Genomic DNA, 22,922 nt, shown 5'->3' on the forward strand with positions numbered 1-22,922 from the left:
ACACACATTGGAAGGCCCAACAAAGAAGAGACAACAAAGGAAGTGCAAATAGAAAATCCACAAAGGGAGTTCCATCTAATTTCTTTGCAACTTAACTCTTGTTAATTACTTGTTAATTACGCAATTAGACGGTGAGTGTGTCTTCAAGGGCTCCAAGTGTCCAAGAAGCCTCACCTAGGGCCAACTAGCTTAAAACTATCTCGCTTAGTTTTTGTTAATTGCTTTAATTACATCTTGTGCCTTTAGTTAGCTACGCTTATTTTTACTTTGCCTTTGTATTGTTTAAGCTTTGCTAATTTTGCTTGGGTTGTAGATAACTTGCATTGTTCCTTGCATTAAAAATTTGATTTCTCCAACCTCATTGTGTTTTAAGTGGTTTACCAAGAGAAAGATTTGTGGAAGATCTTGAGGGATAGTTTTTGGCTAAGGCAAGACTTGGTATTTAAGTAGTCCATTGTGACTCACCTCTCTTACCTAGAAAACTACCTTCTTTAACTTCCCTCATTTTTCTCAAAGTAAAACATTTCTAGACACAAAGTTCTAGTCATGTCTTCTCATTCTTCAAAGTCCATGAAAAGTGATGTGAAATCCATCAAATCCCTTTTGAAACAACTTTCCAAGGATATTCAATCAATTCCATCTAAACAATTGGAGAATGAGGCCAAAACTAATAAATTGACTAAAGCAAAGGATGAGAAGTCTCAAATTTCAAAAAAATTACATTCTCATGCATATAGCTCTCAAGTTTATGAATCTTTTGGGGAAGAAAGTCTTGGGATAAATGAATATCATCAACCACCCCCTAGGAGAGCTAAAAAAGAGAGACAAGAAAACCTAAAGGAGGTTAAGGTAGAGCTACCTCATTTCTATGGAAAAGAAGATGTAGAAACATATCTATATTGGGAGATGAGGGTAGAGCAATTGTTTGCTTACAACCATGTGAGTGAAGAAAAGAAAGTACCCTTAGCTACCTTAAGTTTTCAATGTGATGCTATGTATTGGTGGAATGCCCTAAAAAGAGAGAGACATCTCCACAAGGACCCTCCCATTACATCTTGGAATGACCTTAGGGGAGCCTTGAGATGTCGCCATATTCCCTCACATTACAATAGGAAGTTAATGGACAAGCTCCAAAGACTTCATAAAAAATATATGAGTGTAGAAGAATATTGGCAAAAGATGATATCATATATTGAGAGGGCAAGGATTAACGAAGACAACCATACCACCATAGCTAGGTTTCTAAGTGGTCTCAAACTTGAGATAAGAAACAAAGTTGAACTTTTACCTTATAGAGATTTAAATGACTTGATTCAACTTAGCATTAAAGTTGAAAAACAAATTTTGAGAAAACAATCAAGTCAAAAACAAAGTTCATACTATGTATCTTATGACAAGGATGAGTTCCATAGAGGGGAAGAACATATACAAGAAACATCTCTAGAACTTTCCCAAAACCTAACCAAGCATATCTCTCACACTCAAGCTAGAGAAATTCCATGTTTAGAATACCTTGGCAATGATCAATTAGCATCTCAATGTTCCAATGAAAGATCTATGATCTTAAGGGACAAAGATGAGAATAGTAGCCAAGAAAAAGAAGCTAGTGAGAGTGATAAAAATGTAAAAAAAGAAAAGCAAGAGAAAACCCTTGGGAAGCAAAAGGCGTGGGAGAAGAGTGTTCCTTCCCACAAGGTCATTCAACAAGACAAAAGAATTAAAAATACCTTTGAAAATATGCTTCTTGTTGAACAACCTAGCCTTACCTCTTGTAAAGGAACACTTGCAAGCATAGTCAAAAAAGAAGAATCCTTAAAAGAGGCTTGCATAGATAAAGATGTAATGGATTATTTCTCATATGTGCTAAGATATCACCAAGTGAAGTTCAAGTTATCTATAGGCATCTACAAAGACAATTTTTTTATGTGAGATAGTGCCTAAAGAAACTTGTCATGTCTTATTGAGACAACCATTGCAAAGTGTTCAAATTCTCAATGGTTGTAACAACGAGACTACCTTTGCACATAAGAGAGAAATTCTTCATGAAGGAGAACTCATGGGCCAAATTAGAGTTGATAAAACTCTAGAGCTTTTAAAAGGAAAACTTTTGTTACCCATGAGAAAGGATGTTCAAAGACATTACCCTAGATACATTTCTTGTTTTAAAACTACACCTAAGGCAATGTCTCATGAACTCTATACTCCTTCACCTTTTGCAAATGATCCTTGGGAAGACATAAGCCTAAATTTCATATTAGAGCTTCCTAGGACAACAAAAGGTTTTGATTCCATTTTCATGGACATGGATAAACTCTACCTTAAAGAAGTGACAAGTCTTCATGATTTCTCTTCAAACTTAGTGTTGGATAGAGCTCCAAAATTTGAAAACCATCATTTGAGGATTCTCTTGGAAAAACTTGCAACTAAGTTGTCCTTTTCAAATTCTTATCATCCTCAAAAGAATGGTCAAAATAAAATTGAAAACATAGCTCTTGTTACTATGCCTAGAGAAATCATGAAAGACAACCACAAGTCTTGGGAAGAGTATCCTTTTTCTATTGAGCATGCATACAATAGAGTAGTCCACAAGACTACTAATATTTCTACATTTGAAGTTGTATGTGAACATAGTCCTCTTTCTCTTTTAAAGTTGTTACCACCTCCTAAAGGAATTATGCCTAAGGGAAAAGTAACTACTATTGGAAATTTTAGAAAACATAAGAGGATTAGAGGACACATACAACCATAAAAAGGGAAATATTGTGAAAAGTTGCCAAAAACAAAAGAAAAACAAAAATGGCAACTTCATACAACTAAGTTTTCTCCAATTGCTCACACTAACTCATTTGCTTTGTTTCAAGATTCCCATAGATGGACATTTGATCCGGGAGGACAAACATTGACTAAGCAAGAGGCTGCTATTCGAGATCAAGTCTGTAGATCTGAGGATACATCTTCTCAAGAAGGAGGAGATGATGGACACCATCTAGCCACATCCATCCCCCTAGTTGAAGAAAAAGCGTTGGATTTGAGGACAAATCCTTTTCAAGAGGGAGGGGATGATGGAAGAGGGCCAAGCACAATCTCACATAAAAAGACAAGAGCCAAGACATGAGCATTCAAAGCCAAACCAAGAGCGTCTAGGCCAAAGGGAGGAGCGTCTAGGCCAAGCGAATCCATGAAGATTTGTATATGCTACATGAAGGCCCATTAAGGGTAGCTTGGTATTAGTTGTGGTGTAAATAGCATAAACTTGATTCCATGAGACTTGACCTAGATTTGCTAAAGATTTGGTCACATTCTAGAAGGATTCTCCACTAGGCCGACCATGTGCCATGTGATGTAAATTTGCATTTCATTTTGTTTAGCATTAGGGTTGCATTATGGTCCTCCTTAGCCTATAAAAGGAGGAGCCAACACCTTGTATTTTGAAGACTATTTTGAGTAATGAAATGTTGCCCAAGTGCCATTCAAATTACTCCCTTGCCAAATTCTCTCTAGAATTAGGTTTTTAGTCTTTAATCTTCACCCTCAAATGGAGATGGCCGAACCACTCCAACCCTCACTACTCCTCATGCACCTTCAAGGCACCCACACTTCCTAGGAAGGCCTTGTTCCACTCTCCTCCACTAAGCTTCCGCAACCATCATCATCAAAATCAAAGAAGAGCTCATAGGAATGCCATCAACAGCTCTACTTCCAGCACGGACTCCCACTCAAATCTTGCACACCTCCATCTTAAACTTCATCGCCACACCGAATCATCTCACTCACCTACCTCTTCCACCTTATGACCCTGATCTAAAGACAAATCAGGTATTAGGGTATGGTAATGCGTCGTCTTATATAATATCACCTTTCATTTATTCTCTACATAATTTTAGTTAGGTTTCTTTTCAGACTTTCCCTGTCAACTATTCTGTGTTAATATGATAAGTTAAATATGTTTGCACAAAGGATTAAATCATATTCTCCACGGTTATTTTAATCTGAGTGTTTTATTTTTCATCTGCTTCTGGAACTGTCCATGCAGTCCTGATGAGGATTGTATAGGTACTTGTTTTGCATGTAATGTCTCATAGATAAACCACATAACACTCCTTTTGCACACAAAACACAAACAAAACACTCCCAATATCATGGTGGATAGAACATTTCATGGAAATTATGTAAAGTTTGAGTGCCGATAAATCGTCATTTTATTACTAGAGTTTTAAGGAGTTTGAGCAATTAAATCCATAAATTTTATAACTTGTTTCTTCCTTTTACCTCTTAAATCAATTTTCCAATAATTAAAATTATTTGGGAAAAAGATTTAAGAATTGAAACCTATAAATACGACACTCCCTAGATTGAGAAGGACAACTAAATTAACTAACTTAAAGTCACTATTTTTTGAATAAAAAAAATAACCCAATATCAACTTTCATTTCTTAAAGAAAACAACAATAGAATTTAACATAAAGATTAATACTCTCTAGATGAAATTAATGGAGCCCAATTAGTTCCAGGTCACAATCATAAGGTATAATTCAAGTACCACTTTGGGAATTTTGTGTTTCACTCTTTGTTGAGGAGGTCTTGTGAGGAATGATTAGGTGGGAGCACTGGATGATTCGAGAGAGGCACAAATTGTTGGATAATTTTCTACTGAATCTACTTGAGAATTTTGCCGGACATTATCAGCTCCATTTTGTTTAAATTTCAAAGAAAATCTTCCTCTAAAGGATGGAGCAAAGTGAGAAGCTGCTGCCAGATGTTGATTAGGCAATACTGATGTGACCCACCTCAGGATGAGATTCCCAAAAATCTCTGATTTGTGCGTGAAACAACTTCTTCAATGATAATCTCCCACATTGAGGGGACACGAGAATATTCGGCTTCATAAAACTCGTCCGTTCATCATGCCTGAGAAGCTAGAAGCGGTTGCTACATTTATCCATGAGAAGCTAGAAGCTAAGCTTTGGTTGCTACATTTATCTATGAGTGAAGTTGTTGATCCCTTATAAAATCTTTGTTCACCTTATCATGTTAGTTCATCAGATAATCCATCTTTGAATAGAGTTTGCTATCTCATTACACAACAAGAGAGACAATTTTTTGGTGATCAATCCAAGACAATGATTGTTACTGGCAATGATTGCTACTGGAAATGATTGCTACTAGCAAAGGAAGTTATGAAAACAATGCTACCATCTATGGCAGAGGTGGTGGATACGGGAGAGGAAGCTATGAAAGAGAATATACCGCCAAAATTTACAGTTATTGTGGAAAGACAGGGCATACCATTGATACATGCTATAAAAAACATGGTTTTCCACCTCATTTCAAGTTTAAAAATCAGAACCATGATCAGAGTCATACTAATGCAGTTCTTTAGAATACAAATTTTAATAATAATGAGCAGAATCATGAAGGTCTGAAGTCAAAAGTGGAGTCTCAACAAATTGGTTTTACTCCTAAGCAGTATCAAACATTGTTAGCTCTTTTACAACAGGCCAAATCCAATGACAATGTTTCTAGTCAAGTTTATGTTATTCCTTCCAACATGACAACACAAACATGTAATGACTTTATTTCTTCCTTCAGTTCTTGGATTATTGATAGTGGTGCTACTGATCACATTTGTTCATCCTTAACTTATTTCACTTCATATCATCAAATTAATCATATTTTCGTCAAATTTCCAAATGGAAATGAAGTCATTGCCAATTATTCTGGAAGTGTTTTTCTCAATCAAAATCATGTCATAGACGATGTTTTGTATATTCCTTGCTTCACTTTTAAATCTTCTTTCAGTAACAAAATTGATTGATAAATTATCTAGTGTTCTTACTTTTGACTCTAATGGTTGTCACATTCAAGACAAAAAATCCTTGAAAATGATTAGCTCTGCTAAGATGCAAGATATAATTTATATACTCAGGATCCCATCTTACCAGAAACTTCAAACAAACCCATCGAATCTACACACACCATCAATACTGTTAATGTCAGTGCTAGTGATCTAGAAATCTTTTGGCATTTTCGATTAGGTCATATTTCAAATAAATGTATTGATGTTATCAAGAATAAATTTTTTTTCGTTAAATATAACAAATCTTTTGTTTGTGATATTTGTCATTTTGCAAAGCAAAAAAGGCTTTCATTTCCTATTAGTACATATAAATAAATAAAAAATGTTTTAATTTGATTCATGTAGATATTTGGGGACCATACTTAATACAATACCATCAATTCATGGTCATAAATATTTCTTGACCATAGTTGATGACTATTCGAGGTACACATGAATTTTTCTTTTAAAACACAAATCTGAAATTGTCAAGGCTAAAATTTTGTTGTTTTTGTTCAAACATGATTTGAGACCGCGATAAAAATAATAAGAAGTGATAATGGGACTGAATTGTTCATGACTGATTTGTTTGTTAATAAAGGAATAGTACATCAAACATCATGTGTCAATACTCCAAAACAAAATAGTATAGTTGAAAGGAAACATGGTTATTTATTAAATATAGCAAGAGCTCTTATGATATAATCTCATTTACCCAAAATTTATTGGTCATATTCTGTGATACATGTTGCGCATATTATAAACATGCTTCCCACACCTTCTTTAAACTATTCTTCTCCTCATGAAATGCTTTACAAAACTGATGCAAGTTTTAATGGATTAATGGTGTTTGGTTCTTTATGTTATGCTAGCACTATGTCAACAAATAGAAGAAAATTTGATCCAAGGGTATCAAAATGTGTTTTTATTGGTTTTTAAAAAGGGACAAAAGGATATATTTTATTAAATATTCAATCAAGATAAATTTTTGTTTCTAGGGACGTTGTCTTTTATGAACATGTTTTTTCATATCAAAGGGTTCAAGATACTAGCAATGAAACTAACAGTCCTGACATTTATGATCAAATTTTGTTTGCTGAAGATCAACCTGTCTTGAGTCAGCCATCACAAGCCATTCTTGCACCTTGTGATAATGCACCTTGTGGTAATAACTGTGAGTCACACATTAAGGTTCCAGAAGAAGTTTGTTCCCATGTAGACCAAAACCTCAATGAAGATCATGACATAGAACAAAATTCTGAATCAGATCAATCTGATTGAATGAGTATAAGAATTAAAAGACCACCTGAGTATTTAAAGGATTATCATTGTAATCTTAATGTTTCCAATACATCTTCAAGAGTTAAATATCCTTTGAATTCTGTTTTTTCATGTCTCTTTCTTCACATGTTGAGCCAAATACTTACTCTGAAGCTGTGAAACATGACTGTTGGAGAAAAGCTATGCAATGTGAGATATTTGCTTTAGAGTCAAATCAAACTTGGGAGACTGCTCTTCTGCCTAAGGACAAAGCTGCCATAAGTTGCAAATGGGTATTCAAAATAAAATATAAGGTTGATGGGACAATTGAAAGGTATAAAGCAAGGTTAGTGGTAAAGGGATACACACAAACAAAAGACATTGACTACCTTGATACTTTCTCTCCAGTAGCAAAGATGACCACCATAAGGTTGCTTTTTTCTCTAGCTTCTATCTATAATTGGGAATTGAAACAATTAGACATAAACAATGCCTTTTTATGTGGAGATTTGAAAGAAGATGTATACATGGTTGTTCCTCCTGGATTGAATTCTATTCCACCAGGAAAAGTTTGTAAACTAAAAAGGGCTTTATATGGCCTTAAGCAAGCCAACAGAGAGTGGTTTACCAAACTGTCATCATTTTTGCTTTCTATGAGATATACTCAATCTATGAATGATCATTCCTTGTTCATTAATTCTTTTGAAGGATCTTTTACAACATTATTGGTGTATGCGGATGATATAATATTGACAGGAAATGATAAAGAAGAGATTGCTCGAATTAAACAAGCCTTGAATCAGACATTCAAGATTAAGGACCTTGGGGATTTAAGATATTTTCTTGGTCTAGAAGTAGCAAGAAGTAAAAAAGAAATAATGGTGAATCAAAGGAAATATGTATTGGAATTGTTAACAGATGCAAGTCTTTTAATCTGCAAACCTGCACTCACTCCTATTGATAATCATGAAAAATTTTCTTCTATTGGAAGTGTTCCTTTCACAGATATTCAAGCCTACAGAAGATTGATTGGAAGACTTATGTATCTCTTTAATACCCGACCTGACATAACATTTTCTGTGCAACAACTCAGTTTCTTGTTAAGCCTGCAATTGCTCAGTATACTGCAACGATTAGAATTCTTAGATATATTAAAGGAACTCCAAGTCTTTGTTTATTTTTCTCTTCCAACACTTCTGTTCATCTCAAAGCCTTTTGTGATAGTGATTGGGGCACCTGCAGTGATTCAAGACAATCAATGTCTGGTTTTAGTGTGTATCTTGGGAATTCTCTCATATCTTGAAAATCAAAGAAGCAAAGCACGATATCAAAGAGTTCTTGTGAAGCTGAGTACAGGGCAATGACCACTTTTACATGTGAAATTCAACGACTAACTTATCTTCTTCAAGATTTTAAAGTTCCTTTTGAGCAACCATCTCTTTTATATTGGGACAATGACTCAACAAGATACATTGCAATAAATCCAGTGTTTCACGAGCGTACAAAACATAGAAATAGATTGTCACGTTGCTAGAGAAAAATTAAAGAAGGGTCTCATCCATTTGCTTCCCATTTCCACATAAAACAACTGGCTGACATTGTTGTTTCTCTTTATAGAGATGAATAACCTTTATTGTGTTTTGTCTGTTATGATTCTAATATTTATTTGATTGATTATTTCTCTCTTTAGCTAGACCTAGAATGAGTGTACTGCTTGTATATATTCAGACTATTTGTTTTGATCTCAATAGAATAATATTAGAGATATTCATTCTCATATCATTTGTCTTCCTTTTACTCTTTTGTTCATATCTGTTTTAATTTATAATATGGTATCAGAGTCATTTCGAGTCTATCCTAGCGAATGTTTGTTGGGTTTATTAGGCCACCCACTATCGCACCGTTATCAGACCCATAATATGTTATCCCATGCACGAGCTGTCACTTTCGGCGTGAGGAGGGTGTGTTGGAGATCCCACATCGACTAGAGATGAGGACAATTCATTGTATATAAGTGGGTGCAAACCTCATCTCATGTGCCAGTTTTATGGAGTTGAGTTAGACTTAAAGTATACTTCATAATAATAAACAAGATAAATTTCAACTCAGATGACCACGAGTAAACCTCTAAACAAAAAGAAAAAACAAAATTCCGTTATTGAACACTATTCTTTGTTAAGTGTACAAACACAAAACTTAAACGATAATTTCATGTAAAAAAGATAAAACATTTCTATCATTAACAAAAATAAACGTCAAAAAGCAAACATACATAAAGTGAAATGCCAATAGTAGATTAAATTTTACCAATTCAAGCTATTTTATGTATTATTTTAATCACAAGTCCTATATATAAATGTTCATATATTCACATTACTATATTTTATTATTATCATTAACTATTTATTTGTCAATAACTAGCTTCTAAGTTATTTCTTTACACAATTCCTGAGCCTGCAATAAGATTAACAATATAAAATAAGTAAAGCTAAATTCTTTTCTGGATGTACAACTTAATAGGTAATTTAATTTAGTTTTAAATTTCTTATAAATTTAAATATTTTTAATTAATTTTTTATTAAAATTATTCTATTGAACTAACTAAATTATATTTAAAATTTTCTTTTTAATTTTAAAATGTGTACTATCAATTTACTGTTGATATAACATATTATAATAACTGTCCTAGTAGACGATATTCTTCTCCTCCAGTCAGATAATTTAAACATCTAACTAAGTTCTTCAACATCAACAGTGTACATGATTTAAAGTCGATTACTATAGGAAATGAAAAAAAATAGTTAGAATAATATGATTAGAAAACGTTGGCTCTAACCAGAATCATGTAACAGCTTCCAAGTAGATTTCATCTTTTATAGGTTGAATTTCAAGTATCCTCATGAAAGAACAAAAGATCTGATATGTTTTAGAGCTGTCTGGAACAAGTGAAGCAGTAGGTCAATTACACGTTCCTTAGGTAGGCCTATATTCTGAATGGTGGGGCGTGTAATTGTGTGTCATCATGTAATCTTCCGGTGCCTTCAAGACAATACCATGTGATATTTAAGGAACTTGTCTCCCACTAAAGCCCATTGAATAACACATTCACCATCCAGTTAGCTAGAGAAAAGCTTACACCCTCTCTCTATATATATCCTTCACTTGTTTCATAAGCAACATAAATCATTCTCATACTGAACTAAAGGTCACTACTTCCTTATACTACTTTGAAATCATTCTTTCCATCAGCAGGTGAAGCAACCATTAAAACAATGGGTTTTCGCTTACCGGGTATTAGACGATCATCATTCAGTGCAAGCAAACAATCTTCTTGCAAGGTGTTAGAAGTTCCAAGAGGGTATCTGGCAGTGTATGTCGGAGAAAAAATGAAGCGTTTCTTGATTCCAGTGTCCTTCTTGAACGAGCCTTTATTTCAAGAATTGCTAAGCCAAGCTGAAGAGGAGTTCGGTTACTATCATCCTATGGGTGGTCTCACGATTCCCTGCAAGGAAGATATGTTCTTGGATATAGCTTCCCGCTTGAACAGATTATAGTTCATACTACCAAAGATCCTAATCCTAACATTTGAGACAACTTTGTACAACAGGCTTTTGCTATATTGTAAATAAATCTTTTAATACATGCGGGGAAACACCTAAACCTTGCACCAATTTTTAGATATATTGCGTACTACAGTTATTATGCAAGACTAGATTTTTTTTATAACTTTTTTTCGTTACCATTTCTCAGAGTGGAGATGTTAATGATATAAAGTTACTAAAGAGATTGATACAATATCTTAGCATTTGTTATATCTCATTGAATTACTGAATTCTTAGTTAATTTGTATAGGCATCTTATTTAAGAGCAGTATTTCTTTCTGGATACTGAAATATAACCTGCTGCTAATGGTTATAATAATTGCTGCATTGCTGTTCCACCTTTGTCCATGAGCAAAACTTGGAACAGTAACATATCAATCCTTGAACAGCCTTAGCCACTTTGCCAGATTTTTCTATAATATGTGGTTCATCTTATTACTGGTTTTCTAAGCACCATATAACGGATAACTTTTCAATTTTGTGGCTCTTACCATTCTCTCGGCAATTGTCATTGTCATATGCACTGTCCCAATCAATCAGAATCATCACATGGTTTTGTTAGTTGTTTTTGGGGCAACAAGTGATCGATAGTGATAAGCCTCTACCAAAGTAATTTTCATTTGCTCACCAAAGAGTAATGGATATGGACATTTTGGTGGAAAACAAGAAAAATTAGGATCCACTTACGTAGATTAAAGGATTAGCAGCATCCATGAGCTGTATAATTCTTTCTCTCCTATTCAAGTTCTCTTATTCTCCTTTAATATTTTGCTTAAAACACTGTCAAAGAAGACGCTGAAAGCCAGTTCATAAATTAAAGTTCTTTTAGCGAATTAATTCTGCATGCAAAGAAAATGATGAAAACCATGTATAACCCGTACAAGTTGCAATTAATAATTGTATTGTGGTTCCAATCATGTACTATTGCGCTCTGATTCACAGTGCCTAGTGATGGAACTCTTGACACCTAATAATCTGATCCATTGTTATCAACTACCTTTTAATTTGTGAACAAGACAGTGTGAGCAATGTATGGTAGGACTGAGTAGTTGTGAGTATGAAGAAAACGCGTAGGAATGTCTATTGTCTAGAAAAAGAAATCGTCATTGAATTATGCAGTAAATTTAACCATAGCATATCTCATCTTATTTGACGTTCCTTCTCTATTATAGCCTTTGTGTTCAACTTAACCAACAAATAGATGATGGAATTGAATTAGGTAATAATAGAGACACGTAAAATATTTATTCGATACTCAAAACATATACCGGATAACTAAAAATTATGTAAGCCAAAAATATAATTAAAATAAAAAATTATTTTAAATTATCTTAATCCAAAGAAAATTAGTAGAAATATAACAAAAGATATTTTTCAAACAAAAACCTTAATATTTTATTTAGATCGAAGGATGATTTGGAGAAAAAAAATGGTGAATTTGAAGAATAATGATATTTGTAAGTAATGTCATTTGATTGATAAAATTGTAACATTACAATTGTTATTTGTATATGAAACTCTTGAGATAAACATTTCATATTGTTATAATTATTATTTATGACTTTATTATTATTATTTTATAAATTTATTTTTTTATTATTATTTTTAATATTGTTATTATAATTATTATTTATAATTTTTTATTTTATAAATTTATTTTTAATAATAATATTATTATTTTATAATTTCTAATATTTATATTATTATATTATATAATTATAATTGATTATGTCATAAAAGTTATAACATAATCAATCATGTATAATATAATCGCTCATCTACCCAGCTTGTAAAGTGAAAAAAAGTGAGGGTAATATTGTATTTTCTATTAATATAAGGAGTCTTAAGCTTTATTTTTTTACATATATTAAAAATTGCATAGGTATGTTGTTGATTGAGAAATAGTTGTAAAACAGAGTTTGTGTTAGGGTTTAGCTTTCAATAGGAACTAATGTCAAGATTGAATTTCAAACACAAATAGATATTAGGGTTGGACGTGTAGAGTTATGATGGTTAGAAAAAAAGTGTATAAGAAAAAAAAAGGGAAATGCAAAAATAAAATAAAGAAACGGTGAGTGGGTAGTGAAAAATAAAAAATATCTTTCTCCAACTTTAATCCACAACAAAATATTAATATTTATAATAAAAAAAACTTTTTAATAAAAATATAAGTAAAATTTAAAATGTTAAAATAATTTTTAAAATTAAAAAAATTGGAAAAAATTAAAATATTAAAATTTATTGTAGTGTAGAGTGAAACATGGGTGTAAAAAAACCATTTTTCAAATAAAAAGTGATCCTCGTCCAACAATGTAAAAAAGAAAAAACAAAGAGTGCTCGTTGTTGAAGAAGAACACAACAAAAAAAGTTACACTAATAAAAAAATATAACACTAAAGAGAGAAAAGAATGAGAAGACTTATGCTACTTATAATAACAAGTGAAATAAATTTTTAATTTATTTACTATATTGTCCCAGGACACTTAGTATGACATGATAATATTTTCACTTTTATATTAGTAAAAAAAAATAATGTTATGTTTTAATTTAATTTTCTCTAATTCGTACTTTTTTTTAAAAAATCTAGATTGAATTGAAATTATATTTTATTAATCAATCAAAACTAGATTGAACATTTAAAAGTTTCAGCCAAAAGAAGAGAGAAAAGAAAAGAGAAACATAAAAAGTACGTGATTATGTTAGTGCCTAGGAGAATAAAAAAATGCATATGCATGAAAATATCAACCCTGATTTAAATTTAAAGTTTGAAATTTCTTTCAGTTTGTAGCCTACCTTATTATATATAATCATATTGCTTCCTTGTAAAACACTTCAAATTGAATTTAAAATTTTCTGGTGTTTGACATCTGAATAATGGCTTAATAGACATTCTTTTCAAGGCATGATTCAAACAGTTAAATGCAGAAAATAGAGATATACATATATCTTTCATTTTCAAGAGATAGGTTCTCCAACATGTACATATTATCTTTCATTTTCAAGTGTTCATCATGTCAGCACATCCTCAAGAATTACGACCCAGTTGAATCGATGGATCTGCCAAGCAATCACCATCCTCGATTAAGGGCTCCAAGACAATACCATGTGATCTCTCTTGAACCCTTGTTTGTTTGTATCCTACTTGAACACATCAGAGGGCCCATCCACCAAACCTGAGTTCAACTATATATACTAACCACTTCATCACAACAATACAACCCAGTTTCTCTCCAAAGATACTTTCGTCTGCAAGTTCTCTGTCATCATTCTTTACTTCCAAGTGTCAATTAAAGCAATACAATGGGTTTCCATTTACCTGGTATTAAAAGAGCATCTAAGGGGGTTGAAATCCCAAAAGGCCATCTTGCAGTATATGTTGGAGATAACATAAGGCGGTTTGTGATTCCTATATCATACTTGAACCAACCTACTTTTCAGGATTTACTGAATCAATCAGAAGAAGAATTTGGATATTCTCATCCAACGGGTGGTCTCACAATTCCGTGTAAGGAGGATGTGTTCCTCAATGTCACTTCTCGCTTGAATGGGCTATAGCTCATGCTAAACAAGACTTACTAGAGTAGATGACAAAAAATTTGTGCAGGAGGGAAATTTCTTTCAATTTTTCATTTTTGTTTTCTTTACCTTTTCCACAAAGAGTGGAAAGACGTTAACCAGAAAGTAATGAAAAGAGATAGATACCATTTTTGCTTCAGTTAAATCTCATTGAATTTTTATATTTTAAGAACTGTTATATATACAAAATCTAACTTTATGTGTATAAGCTTGCTTGCAATTTGAGAGTTGAAGATACACCATACCTGACCTAATGTAGTAGTTATAATTCAGCGCCATATGTCCATGAGCAAGACTCAGAATACCAGAAAACTGCTGATCAAAAAAAAAAAAAAGAATACCAGAAAACCTTATAGCCACTAGGTAGACTTTCTATAATTTTTGGTCCCTTTGTTTACTCTGCACCATAAAACAAATATCCTCTTAATTTTGTGGTTCTTCCCATTCTATCTGCACATAAAATTCAGCCTCACTTCCTACGGCTCATTGCTTCTCGCATTATCTCAATCAACAGCATCTTAGTGGTGTTTCTGGGGCAACAAGTGATTTACATAATACTGGTTATGTTCTACTATAAAGTAATTTATTGTTGATCACAAAAATAATAAAGCATATTTCCATTGGAGGGAAAACAAGTGATGATCCATATTAGCCTGTTAAATAACTTTATGATTAGTTTGGAAGCATTATATACTGCACAAAGTTGACTGTCATTATTGATCTGGACCTCAAAATTGAAGTTATCTGGTTAGGAAAAACCATTGGGTCACCTCTGGATGGGAAAAAGAACTTCAAGAAAGACTAAACTCAAGTTCTCATAACCCCAGTTAATTAGCTTAAAATACTACCTAAGAAGACTCTGTAATCCAATTTCATAGTCGTTCATGAATATTAGCTAATCATTTCTTTCATGCTAAAAATTAATATCGAAACAACCATTATTAGTACAAGTTACATACTATTGAGATTAAAATTAATGGAAAATGAAAGGACAGTTGTTGCCAGACTTTCATGAAAAGACTAATTATGCTGACTATATTAAGGACAGTAGTGTATATTTACGACTTGGTTCTAATCATGTACTATTCTGCTTCAATGTTATATATACATCAAATTTTCATGTCAAAGCAAATAGTGATTGAGCTTCAGGATAAAGGTTCCATGCTGGATCCTAATAATTATGATCCATTGCTATCAACTATTGTAGAACGCGTCACTGAGAGGTTCTGTCAGCAATATATTTTTGAATTGGGTTGCATTATCAATATGAAGAAGAAGACACGTGACATGTCTGCTGCATGTCTACAAAAACAGTACAATTGAACAAGCATTAAACTTAACCTGAGCATATCTCGTGAGTACTCTATACGCCATTGGTTCTGAAGTTAGTGGTTTTCACTATTAATGAACTTGTTCATAATTCATAGAGGCATCTGAGACAACACCATGTGATCTCTCATCTCATGGACTCCATCTTTTCATCATTTCTCTAGGAAATAGATTTCTAAAAAAACTAAAATCTATAAATACATTGTCTTCCTTCACAACCAACTCAACTCATTTGCATACTCACGCAAACCTTAGCTACATTCTTCTAGTATTTGTGAATTTTAGCTTACTCTTTGAGACATTTGAAATGGGTTTCCGTTTCCCTGCAACTAGAAGGGCTTCATTTACTGGTAGCCAAGCATCTCTAAAAGCTGTAAATGTGGCAAAGGGCTATCTTGCAGTGTATGTTGGAGAGAGAATGAAACGGTTTGTGATCCCCTTGTCATACTTGAACCAACCTTCATTTCAAGACTTGCTCAGTCAAGCAGAGGAAGAATTTGGATACAATCATCTAATGGGCGGTCTAACAATTCCTTGCACAGAAGATGTCTTTTTGCATGTTACCTCTAGCTTGAATTGGCTCTAAAGCTCAAAGAATAGAAGACTGACATAGATTAGTAGTGAGATTGTGTACATCAGGCTTCTTCTAGAATTGTAGAGAATTTTTTTCATTCTCTTTCTTTGGAAATTGTTAAAAAAGTTATTTATTAGAATGAAAAATTCAAGAACATACGTTTCCTATATGTTTCTCTTTTTTCACAAGCACAAAAACCTTATTGAATTACAATGTGTTACATATACAGAGTTACATTATGAAGGTCTAACGCGGAGGGGTGTCCACATCATGGATACTGCATAAACAATTTGGACTGGTCAATAGAGCTTTAAAAAGCTCTTTGTGACGAGTACTGTTGGGTTGAATTTCTAGATCTGTTTAATCTTTTGTGTGAAATCAGAGGAGTAAGTAAGGGGTATATTGAACAGCCCTGTTGATGCAGAGAATGTAGGAGGATAAAATTGTAACTGGAAACCAATTTTGCATCTTTGTATATAGTTATTAGTATATACTCATCTTTCTGACAAAAAAAATACACAGTTAGAAAACTGTTTTAATTGCAGAACACTTTAGTGTACCACGATATTTGCTGCTGTAGGATTAAAACACAGCTAAGAAACAATGGGAAGAGGAAGATGCCATTTTATTGAATAATAATAAATACAAAAAAAGTCCAATTATGGAGAAAAGGGTATTCAAATAATTGATCCAACCATACAATAATGTCCTAGTCACGAATTAATGTTATTTGTGAAGCTTCGAAAGAGCTGATTGTGATAAAGAGAAACAGAAGGATCCTGTTGAGTTCACAGGGATATGTGGTGTGAAAATAATAGTGAGAAAGCACATTGTATGTATTTTGAATTGAATAGAGTGGTCTTAGAATATGAAAGCAGCAGTGACCCTTGAGTTGAGGTTGTATCAGCCAGCTAGCATTCCTTGAATCATCATAATATCCTTGTATGACTGGACAATAGATCGATGTCAGATTACTTATATTTCTAGACAAATAGGCAAATTTCCTTTCACTAGAGACATAATATGGACATGGAATAAACTACTCAAAACAGACACTGAACCCATCAACTAATAGAGTTTACAATACTTTGTCCAATTATGACTAGTTTTCCGTTTTAAATTTCTCTGATCCTGACAAATAATGTAAGGTAGCAAACAAAAATATTGTATTTCAAAACACTATTCAAACGAAACTTCCATGTAGGCTACTGTACACACTTGTTTGAATGAGTTCCAAAGTCATGCATAATGATTCATGAATCCTATTCTCTGCCCCAATTCTGTGTAATAAACCAGAGGCTTTCATATACATCTTATAAATTCTCTTATCCGCCACCTATTGTTTGTTCACACGTAATTTGTCAATGATCAGCCAATATAGTCTACAACTAGAACAATCTTAGTCATCAACAACTTCTACCAATAGCTTGTGGTGTAGATTTGTATATCTCTCTCACGCCCAACTTTCCTTGACATCAACCACTTTATCCTCATACTTCTATTTCTGCACAAAATATAATTAGCTTTTGTTGACCAGCTTAATTGAGAACAATAAGGCGTTCAAACTGAGAAAGTGATGATAAAAAAGGCAACAACAAAAATATGATTCTAAATAATACTTTGTTCTGTATGTCCGTAAGAAGGCAACAACAAAAAGAACAATATTTAATACCAGTGTCATTTTGAAACAGCCCTCATTTCAATAATGAATTTGTGGATTAATGTTTTGTAAAAAGTGTTTAATGTAGATTGAATGTCTATTAAAAGTATTTAGTGATATTTATGTTACTTTTTATATTTTGTACCAGAGGATTATTACAGAACATTGTTTTAGCTTGAATCTACTACAAATGTATCCCAAGTCAAACAAAAAAAAGAAAAAAAAAATGAAAAGAAAATAATCAAAAGAGAGCTCAATTCAATCTCAAAATTATCTTCCTCTAGTTCTAACTTTTACACTGCAAAGTATTGCACTACCTGAATACTACTAACAGAGTGCTATAGATCCTTCAACGAGTTCTAGATCATTGCAACAAACAAAATCAAAATGAAGAACAATGATACAGATGTAGTAATATAGGCTTTAAAACGAACAAAAAAGGTTTCCTGAGGCGTGAGTAATCACTGTCCGTAAGGACTTATCCGCGGTGTATTGCGTAAGTCCCCCAGGATACAACAGAAACTTCCCAGAGATTTCTGAGGATCAGAACTAGCAAGTTTCTCTTTAAAAGAGTAATACCCAAATATTACCCAGAATTATTATAATAATAAAATAATGAGGTGAGAGAAAATGAGAAGGGAAAAATTGGAGAAGGAAGAAGAAGGCACGGTGGTGAGTGCTGTGAGGAAGAAGAAGATGAAGAGGTGAGTGATTAATGGTTTTCAGAGGGGTGGAGCTCTCTTTATATAGGGAGAGGGTCCAAGGGTCCGTTGCAACTTCCAGAACCACGTGCTTCCGTCCAACATTGCAACTGCGGCGGCAACGTTCTAAAATCCCAAAGGACCAGGCACAGCGTGCGCGGAAGCGGAGCAACGTTCTTCAACTTTCGAAGGGCAAGGTAGTGCTTTCCCGGTCATGCGGCCACGATCCAGGGTGGAGAGGGCAACGAGCGCGAATATCTCGGTAAGTTCCAATCTCTACTGCACTTCCGAGATCTCCTCCAACGGAAATCGAAAAGCTAGGGTTTTCCACGCACAATCTGATTTCCGTTTCACACACTCTGTTTTTCGTTTTTGTTTTGCTATATTAGGTTCTGTTTTACAACAGTCCCCCACATATTGCAAAAGATAAAACATAGAGATAGAGAAAGAAAAGAATATTCTGGGTTCATCTAAGATGTAATGCATCAGATCTGGTATAGCAAGCTATATGAACCAGTCTTAGATTGATGAACGTAACACATAGTGTAGTTGGTATAGCGAGCTATATGAACCAAGACACTTAGTATGTGTTAGAGGTTTATCAGTCACAATACACCCCCACATTACTTGTTGTTATCGCTGTGTTGCGCTACTAGGCCATGCGCGTGCTCGGTATTCATGAGTGCTATAGAGATCTTGCCAAGATCTCATGCAAGCGGCCCCACTTGACACTCATATAGGTGATTTCATCAAGTATATGCTGCAAATTATACACCACCCATAAGGGATATGAAAATCATTAAAACTTTGTAAATCGTTAAAACTCTTTTACCTCTGAATTTTAACCACAAAGTTTATCCTCTCGATAATGCAGTATCTAGCACTTTCACACACACCATAGGAATGGACAAAATTGATTTAAAATCAATATTAGTGCTAGCAGAACTAACAAGTGACTTGTTTTTACCCATATGAACCTTATTCATGGGATCTCCAATCACAAAGGTTGGGTTTCCATCACTTGTTTGTTTGCAAGTGGCTTAAGTCCCATTCCCCTCGATGTTTCTAAAATCATTTTTCTCCCTAGGGGTTTTGTCAGAGGATCTGCCAGATTCCGTTATGACTTGACATAGTCAATAGAAATCGTTCCACTCTTTAACAGCTGTTTCACCAAATTGTGTCTCAATTGTATATGTCTATTCTTTCCATTATAGCTTTTATTTTTAGCTATAGCTATTGCCGATTGGCAATCACAATGCATTGATACAGATGGGGTTGGTTTCATTCCTAAAGGAATGTTTGCTAAGAAGTTTTTCAACCACTCAGCTTCACTACCAGCCATTTCTAGAGCAACAAACTCAGATTCCATTGTTGATCTTGCAATAATAGTTTGCCTGGCTGATCTCCATGTAACTGCACCACCCCCAAGTGTAAATACATAACCACTAGTGGATTTTTTCTCATCTGAATCAGAGATCCAGTTAGCATCACTGTACCCTTCTAGCACAGCGGGAAATCCACTATATTCAATGGCATAATCCATTGTACCTCTGAAGTATTTCATGAGTCTCGCAAGTGCTTCCCAATGATCCTGACTAGGACATTGAGTGTATCTACTCAATCTACCTACTGCATAAGCAATATCTGGTCTAGAAAAGCTCATTAAATGCAATAAGCTCCCAATTATCTGAGCATACTGAGTTTGAGAAATAGATTCTCCTCTGTTCTTCTTTAATTTAGAGTTAGCATCATAAGGGGTACTCACTGACTTAAAGTCATAGTAACCAAACTTCTTTAGAAGTTTCTCAGTGTATTTTTCTTGGGATAGTAATATGCTATCTCCATTCCTTATGATTTTAACTCCTAGAATCACACTTGCTTCACCCATGTCTTTCATCTCAAACTTAGATCCAAGAAACAATTTTGTTTTAAAAACTATATCATTGCATGTACCAAAAATTAGCATGTCATCTACATACAAACATATAATGACATATTCACCATTTTCTGATCTAGAATACACACATTTATCAGCATCATTGGTAGAAAAACCTTCACAAAGTAAAACATTATCAAGTTTTTCATGCCATTGTTTTGGTGCTTGTTTCAAACCATACAAAGATTTTAAAAGTTTGCATACCTTTTCCTTTTGACCTGAGACTACACAACCTTCAGGTTGAGTCATATAAATTTCCTCTTCTAATTCACCATTCAGAAATATTGTTTTAACATCCATTTGGTGAATTACTAACTTATGGATAGATGCTAAGGCTAGCAATACACGGATAGAGGAAATCCTAGTAACAGGTGCAAAAGTATCAAAGTAATCTATGTTATGTTTTTTAGTAAACCCTTTAGCAACTAATCTTGCCTTATATTTCTCTATGGATCCATCAGGATGGTACTTCTTCTTAAAGATCCACTTACAACCAATGGGTTTTGCTCCTTTAGGCAGATCTACTAAGGTCCACGTATTATTTTTCTTAATTGAATCAAGCTCAGTTTTAATGGCCTTATCCCAATGTTTAGCATCAGGAGCACTAATAGCTTCTACAAAACTTATTGGATCATTCTCAACTAGATAAGTATAAAAGTCATCTCCAAAAGATGTTTCCTTTCTCTGTCTTTTACTTCTTCTAACATCCTCACTCAAGGTATCACTAGCACTATCTATAGGTTGTTCAGATGTACCACTACTCTTTAGCGGAAAGATGTGTTTAAAGAACTCAGCGTTTTTTGTCTCTACTATAGTGTTGCGTTCAATTATATCACTATTAAGAACTAGAAACCTATAGGCAGCACTATGTTCTGCATATCCTAAGAACATACAATCAGATGTTTTAGAGCCTATTTTCCTTTTCTTAGGATCAGGTAACATCACTTTAGCTAAACTCCCCCACACTCTTAGGTATTTCAGATTAGGTTGATAACCTTTCCACAACTCATAGGGTGTTTTACTAGTTTTCCTATGTGGTATCCTATTTTGCAAAAAACACGTAGTAAGCAAAGATTCACCCCATAAATTATCAGGAGCATTAGAACTAATAAGCATGACATTCATCATTTCTTTAAGAGTCCTATTTTTCCTTTCAGCTACTCCATTAGACTCAGGTGAATATGGTGGGGTTACTTCATGAATAATACCTTCTTTTACACAATAGTCATTGAATAAAACATATTCACCACCTCTATCTGATCTAATTCTCTTAATTTTCTTATTCAGTTGATTTTCTACTTCCGCTTTGTAAGTTAAAAACATGTCAAAAGCTTCATCCTTAGGTTTAATTAAATACACTTTGGTGTATCTAGAAAAATCATCTATAAAGGTTACAAAATAATTTTTACCACCTCTAGACATGGTTTGTTTTAAATCAGCAAGGTCGATATGAATTAAACCAAGAATTTCAGTTTGACGTTCTACAGAGTGACATGTTTTCTTCGTTATTTTAGATTCTACGCATATACATCACCTTTACTATTTTGTTTGTCATGCTTGTTGATTAATCCTAGTCGTTGCAATTTTATAACATACGAAGAATTCACATGTCCTAATCTAGCATGCCATATATCATACGAGTCAACAATATAAGCAGAAGATTTAGATTCATTCATAATCTCAGAAATGTTTAATACAAAAAGGCCTTGATCACAATATCCCTTTCCCACAAAAACATTGTTTTTTGTCATAACAATCTTGTCAGATTCAAATGACACTTTAACCCCAACTTTGCTTAGTAATGCCACAGAGACCAAATTAACTCTAATTGATGGCACATGTAGCACATCATTCAAAGCTAGAGTTTTACCAGATGTGAGCTTCAGAAGAACTTTTCCTTTTCCTAGGACATGAGTTGTCCTGGAGTCACCGAGATATACTTGTTCTTCTCCATCCCCCACACTTGTGTAGGAGGTGAACACATTTCTGTTTGCACAGATGTGTCTAGTAGCCCCAGAGTCTACCACCCATTTGCTCACATTTGTCACAAGGTTTACTTGTGAAACGACTGCCACAATAGTATCTTCCCCTTCGGCTAGATTTGCCTTAGGAGGATAGTCGTTTTTAGCCCTATGTCTACACTGAGGTGCATGATGGCCTGGCTTTCCACAGACAAAGCAATTACCTTTTTTCTTGAAAGTGGGGTTAGTTCCACTGGGACGAGAGAATTTGTTATTAGGTTTCTTTTTGTGATCCATTTCTTTCTCGTACCTTTTTGGAGCTGGTTTGTCTTCTATCACGTTTGCTTTGGCAGACAAAGCTTTGGCCTTTGCAGCAACGCACTCCTTCCTGTTTGTGTCTTTGATGATGATGTGGGTGATCAAATCTGATAGAGACATCTATTTTTGTCTGTGCTTCAGTTGTTGTTTGTAATCCGTCCAAGACTGT

General features: G+C 33.8%; 4 protein-coding genes across 4 annotated transcripts; all 4 read left to right on the plus strand.

The window, feature by feature from the left end:
* The first annotated feature begins 5,152 nt into the window (after positions 1–5,152).
* LOC150025100 (uncharacterized) lies at positions 5,153–7,673 on the plus strand. Its single transcript, XM_090295076.1, has 4 exons — positions 5,153–5,331; positions 6,874–7,039; positions 7,228–7,526; positions 7,661–7,673. The coding sequence occupies exons 1-4, from the start codon at positions 5,153–5,155 to the stop codon at positions 7,671–7,673; spliced, it is 657 nt and encodes a 218-aa protein (XP_090151202.1).
* A 2,585-nt stretch (positions 7,674–10,258) lies between these two features.
* LOC150025101 (auxin-induced protein X10A-like) lies at positions 10,259–10,775 on the plus strand. Its single transcript, XM_090295356.1, has one exon. It carries the CDS (start codon positions 10,369–10,371, stop codon positions 10,648–10,650), a length of 282 nt encoding a protein of 93 aa, XP_090151482.1. The 5' UTR covers positions 10,259–10,368; the 3' UTR covers positions 10,651–10,775.
* Positions 10,776–13,711: 2,936 nt separating this feature from the next.
* LOC150025102 (auxin-induced protein 15A-like) lies at positions 13,712–14,446 on the plus strand. Its single transcript, XM_090294685.1, has one exon. The coding sequence runs from the start codon at positions 13,999–14,001 to the stop codon at positions 14,251–14,253; it is 255 nt and encodes an 84-aa protein (XP_090150811.1). The 5' UTR covers positions 13,712–13,998; the 3' UTR covers positions 14,254–14,446.
* Positions 14,447–15,664: 1,218 nt separating this feature from the next.
* On the plus strand, positions 15,665–16,384 carry LOC150025103 (auxin-induced protein 6B-like). Its single transcript, XM_090295533.1, has one exon. It carries the CDS (start codon positions 15,911–15,913, stop codon positions 16,187–16,189), a length of 279 nt encoding a protein of 92 aa, XP_090151659.1. The 5' UTR covers positions 15,665–15,910; the 3' UTR covers positions 16,190–16,384.
* The last annotated feature ends 6,538 nt before the right edge of the window (positions 16,385–22,922 follow it).

This window comes from Phaseolus vulgaris, chromosome 9 (assembly GCF_051622355.1).
Source record: "Phaseolus vulgaris cultivar YP4 chromosome 9, ASM5162235v1, whole genome shotgun sequence".
Taxonomy (NCBI): domain Eukaryota; kingdom Viridiplantae; phylum Streptophyta; class Magnoliopsida; order Fabales; family Fabaceae; genus Phaseolus; species Phaseolus vulgaris.

Bases quoted from the DNA above. Each gene is read 5' to 3' on its own strand.
- LOC150025102 (XM_090294685.1), top strand. From the start codon at position 13,999: ATGGGTTTCCATTTACCTGGTATTAAAAGAGCATCTAAGGGGGTTGAA.
- LOC150025101 (XM_090295356.1), top strand. From the start codon at position 10,369: ATGGGTTTTCGCTTACCGGGTATTAGACGATCATCATTCAGTGCAAGC.
- LOC150025100 (XM_090295076.1), top strand. From the start codon at position 5,153: ATGATTGCTACTAGCAAAGGAAGTTATGAAAACAATGCTACCATCTAT. The intron at 5,332-6,873 runs GTTTAAAAATCA...TTCATATCAAAG, and splicing joins GGTTTTCCACCTCATTTCAA to GGTTCAAGATACTAGCAATG. The intron at 7,040-7,227 runs GTTTGTTCCCAT...TTCTGTTTTTTC, and splicing joins ACATTAAGGTTCCAGAAGAA to ATGTCTCTTTCTTCACATGT.
- LOC150025103 (XM_090295533.1), top strand. From the start codon at position 15,911: ATGGGTTTCCGTTTCCCTGCAACTAGAAGGGCTTCATTTACTGGTAGC.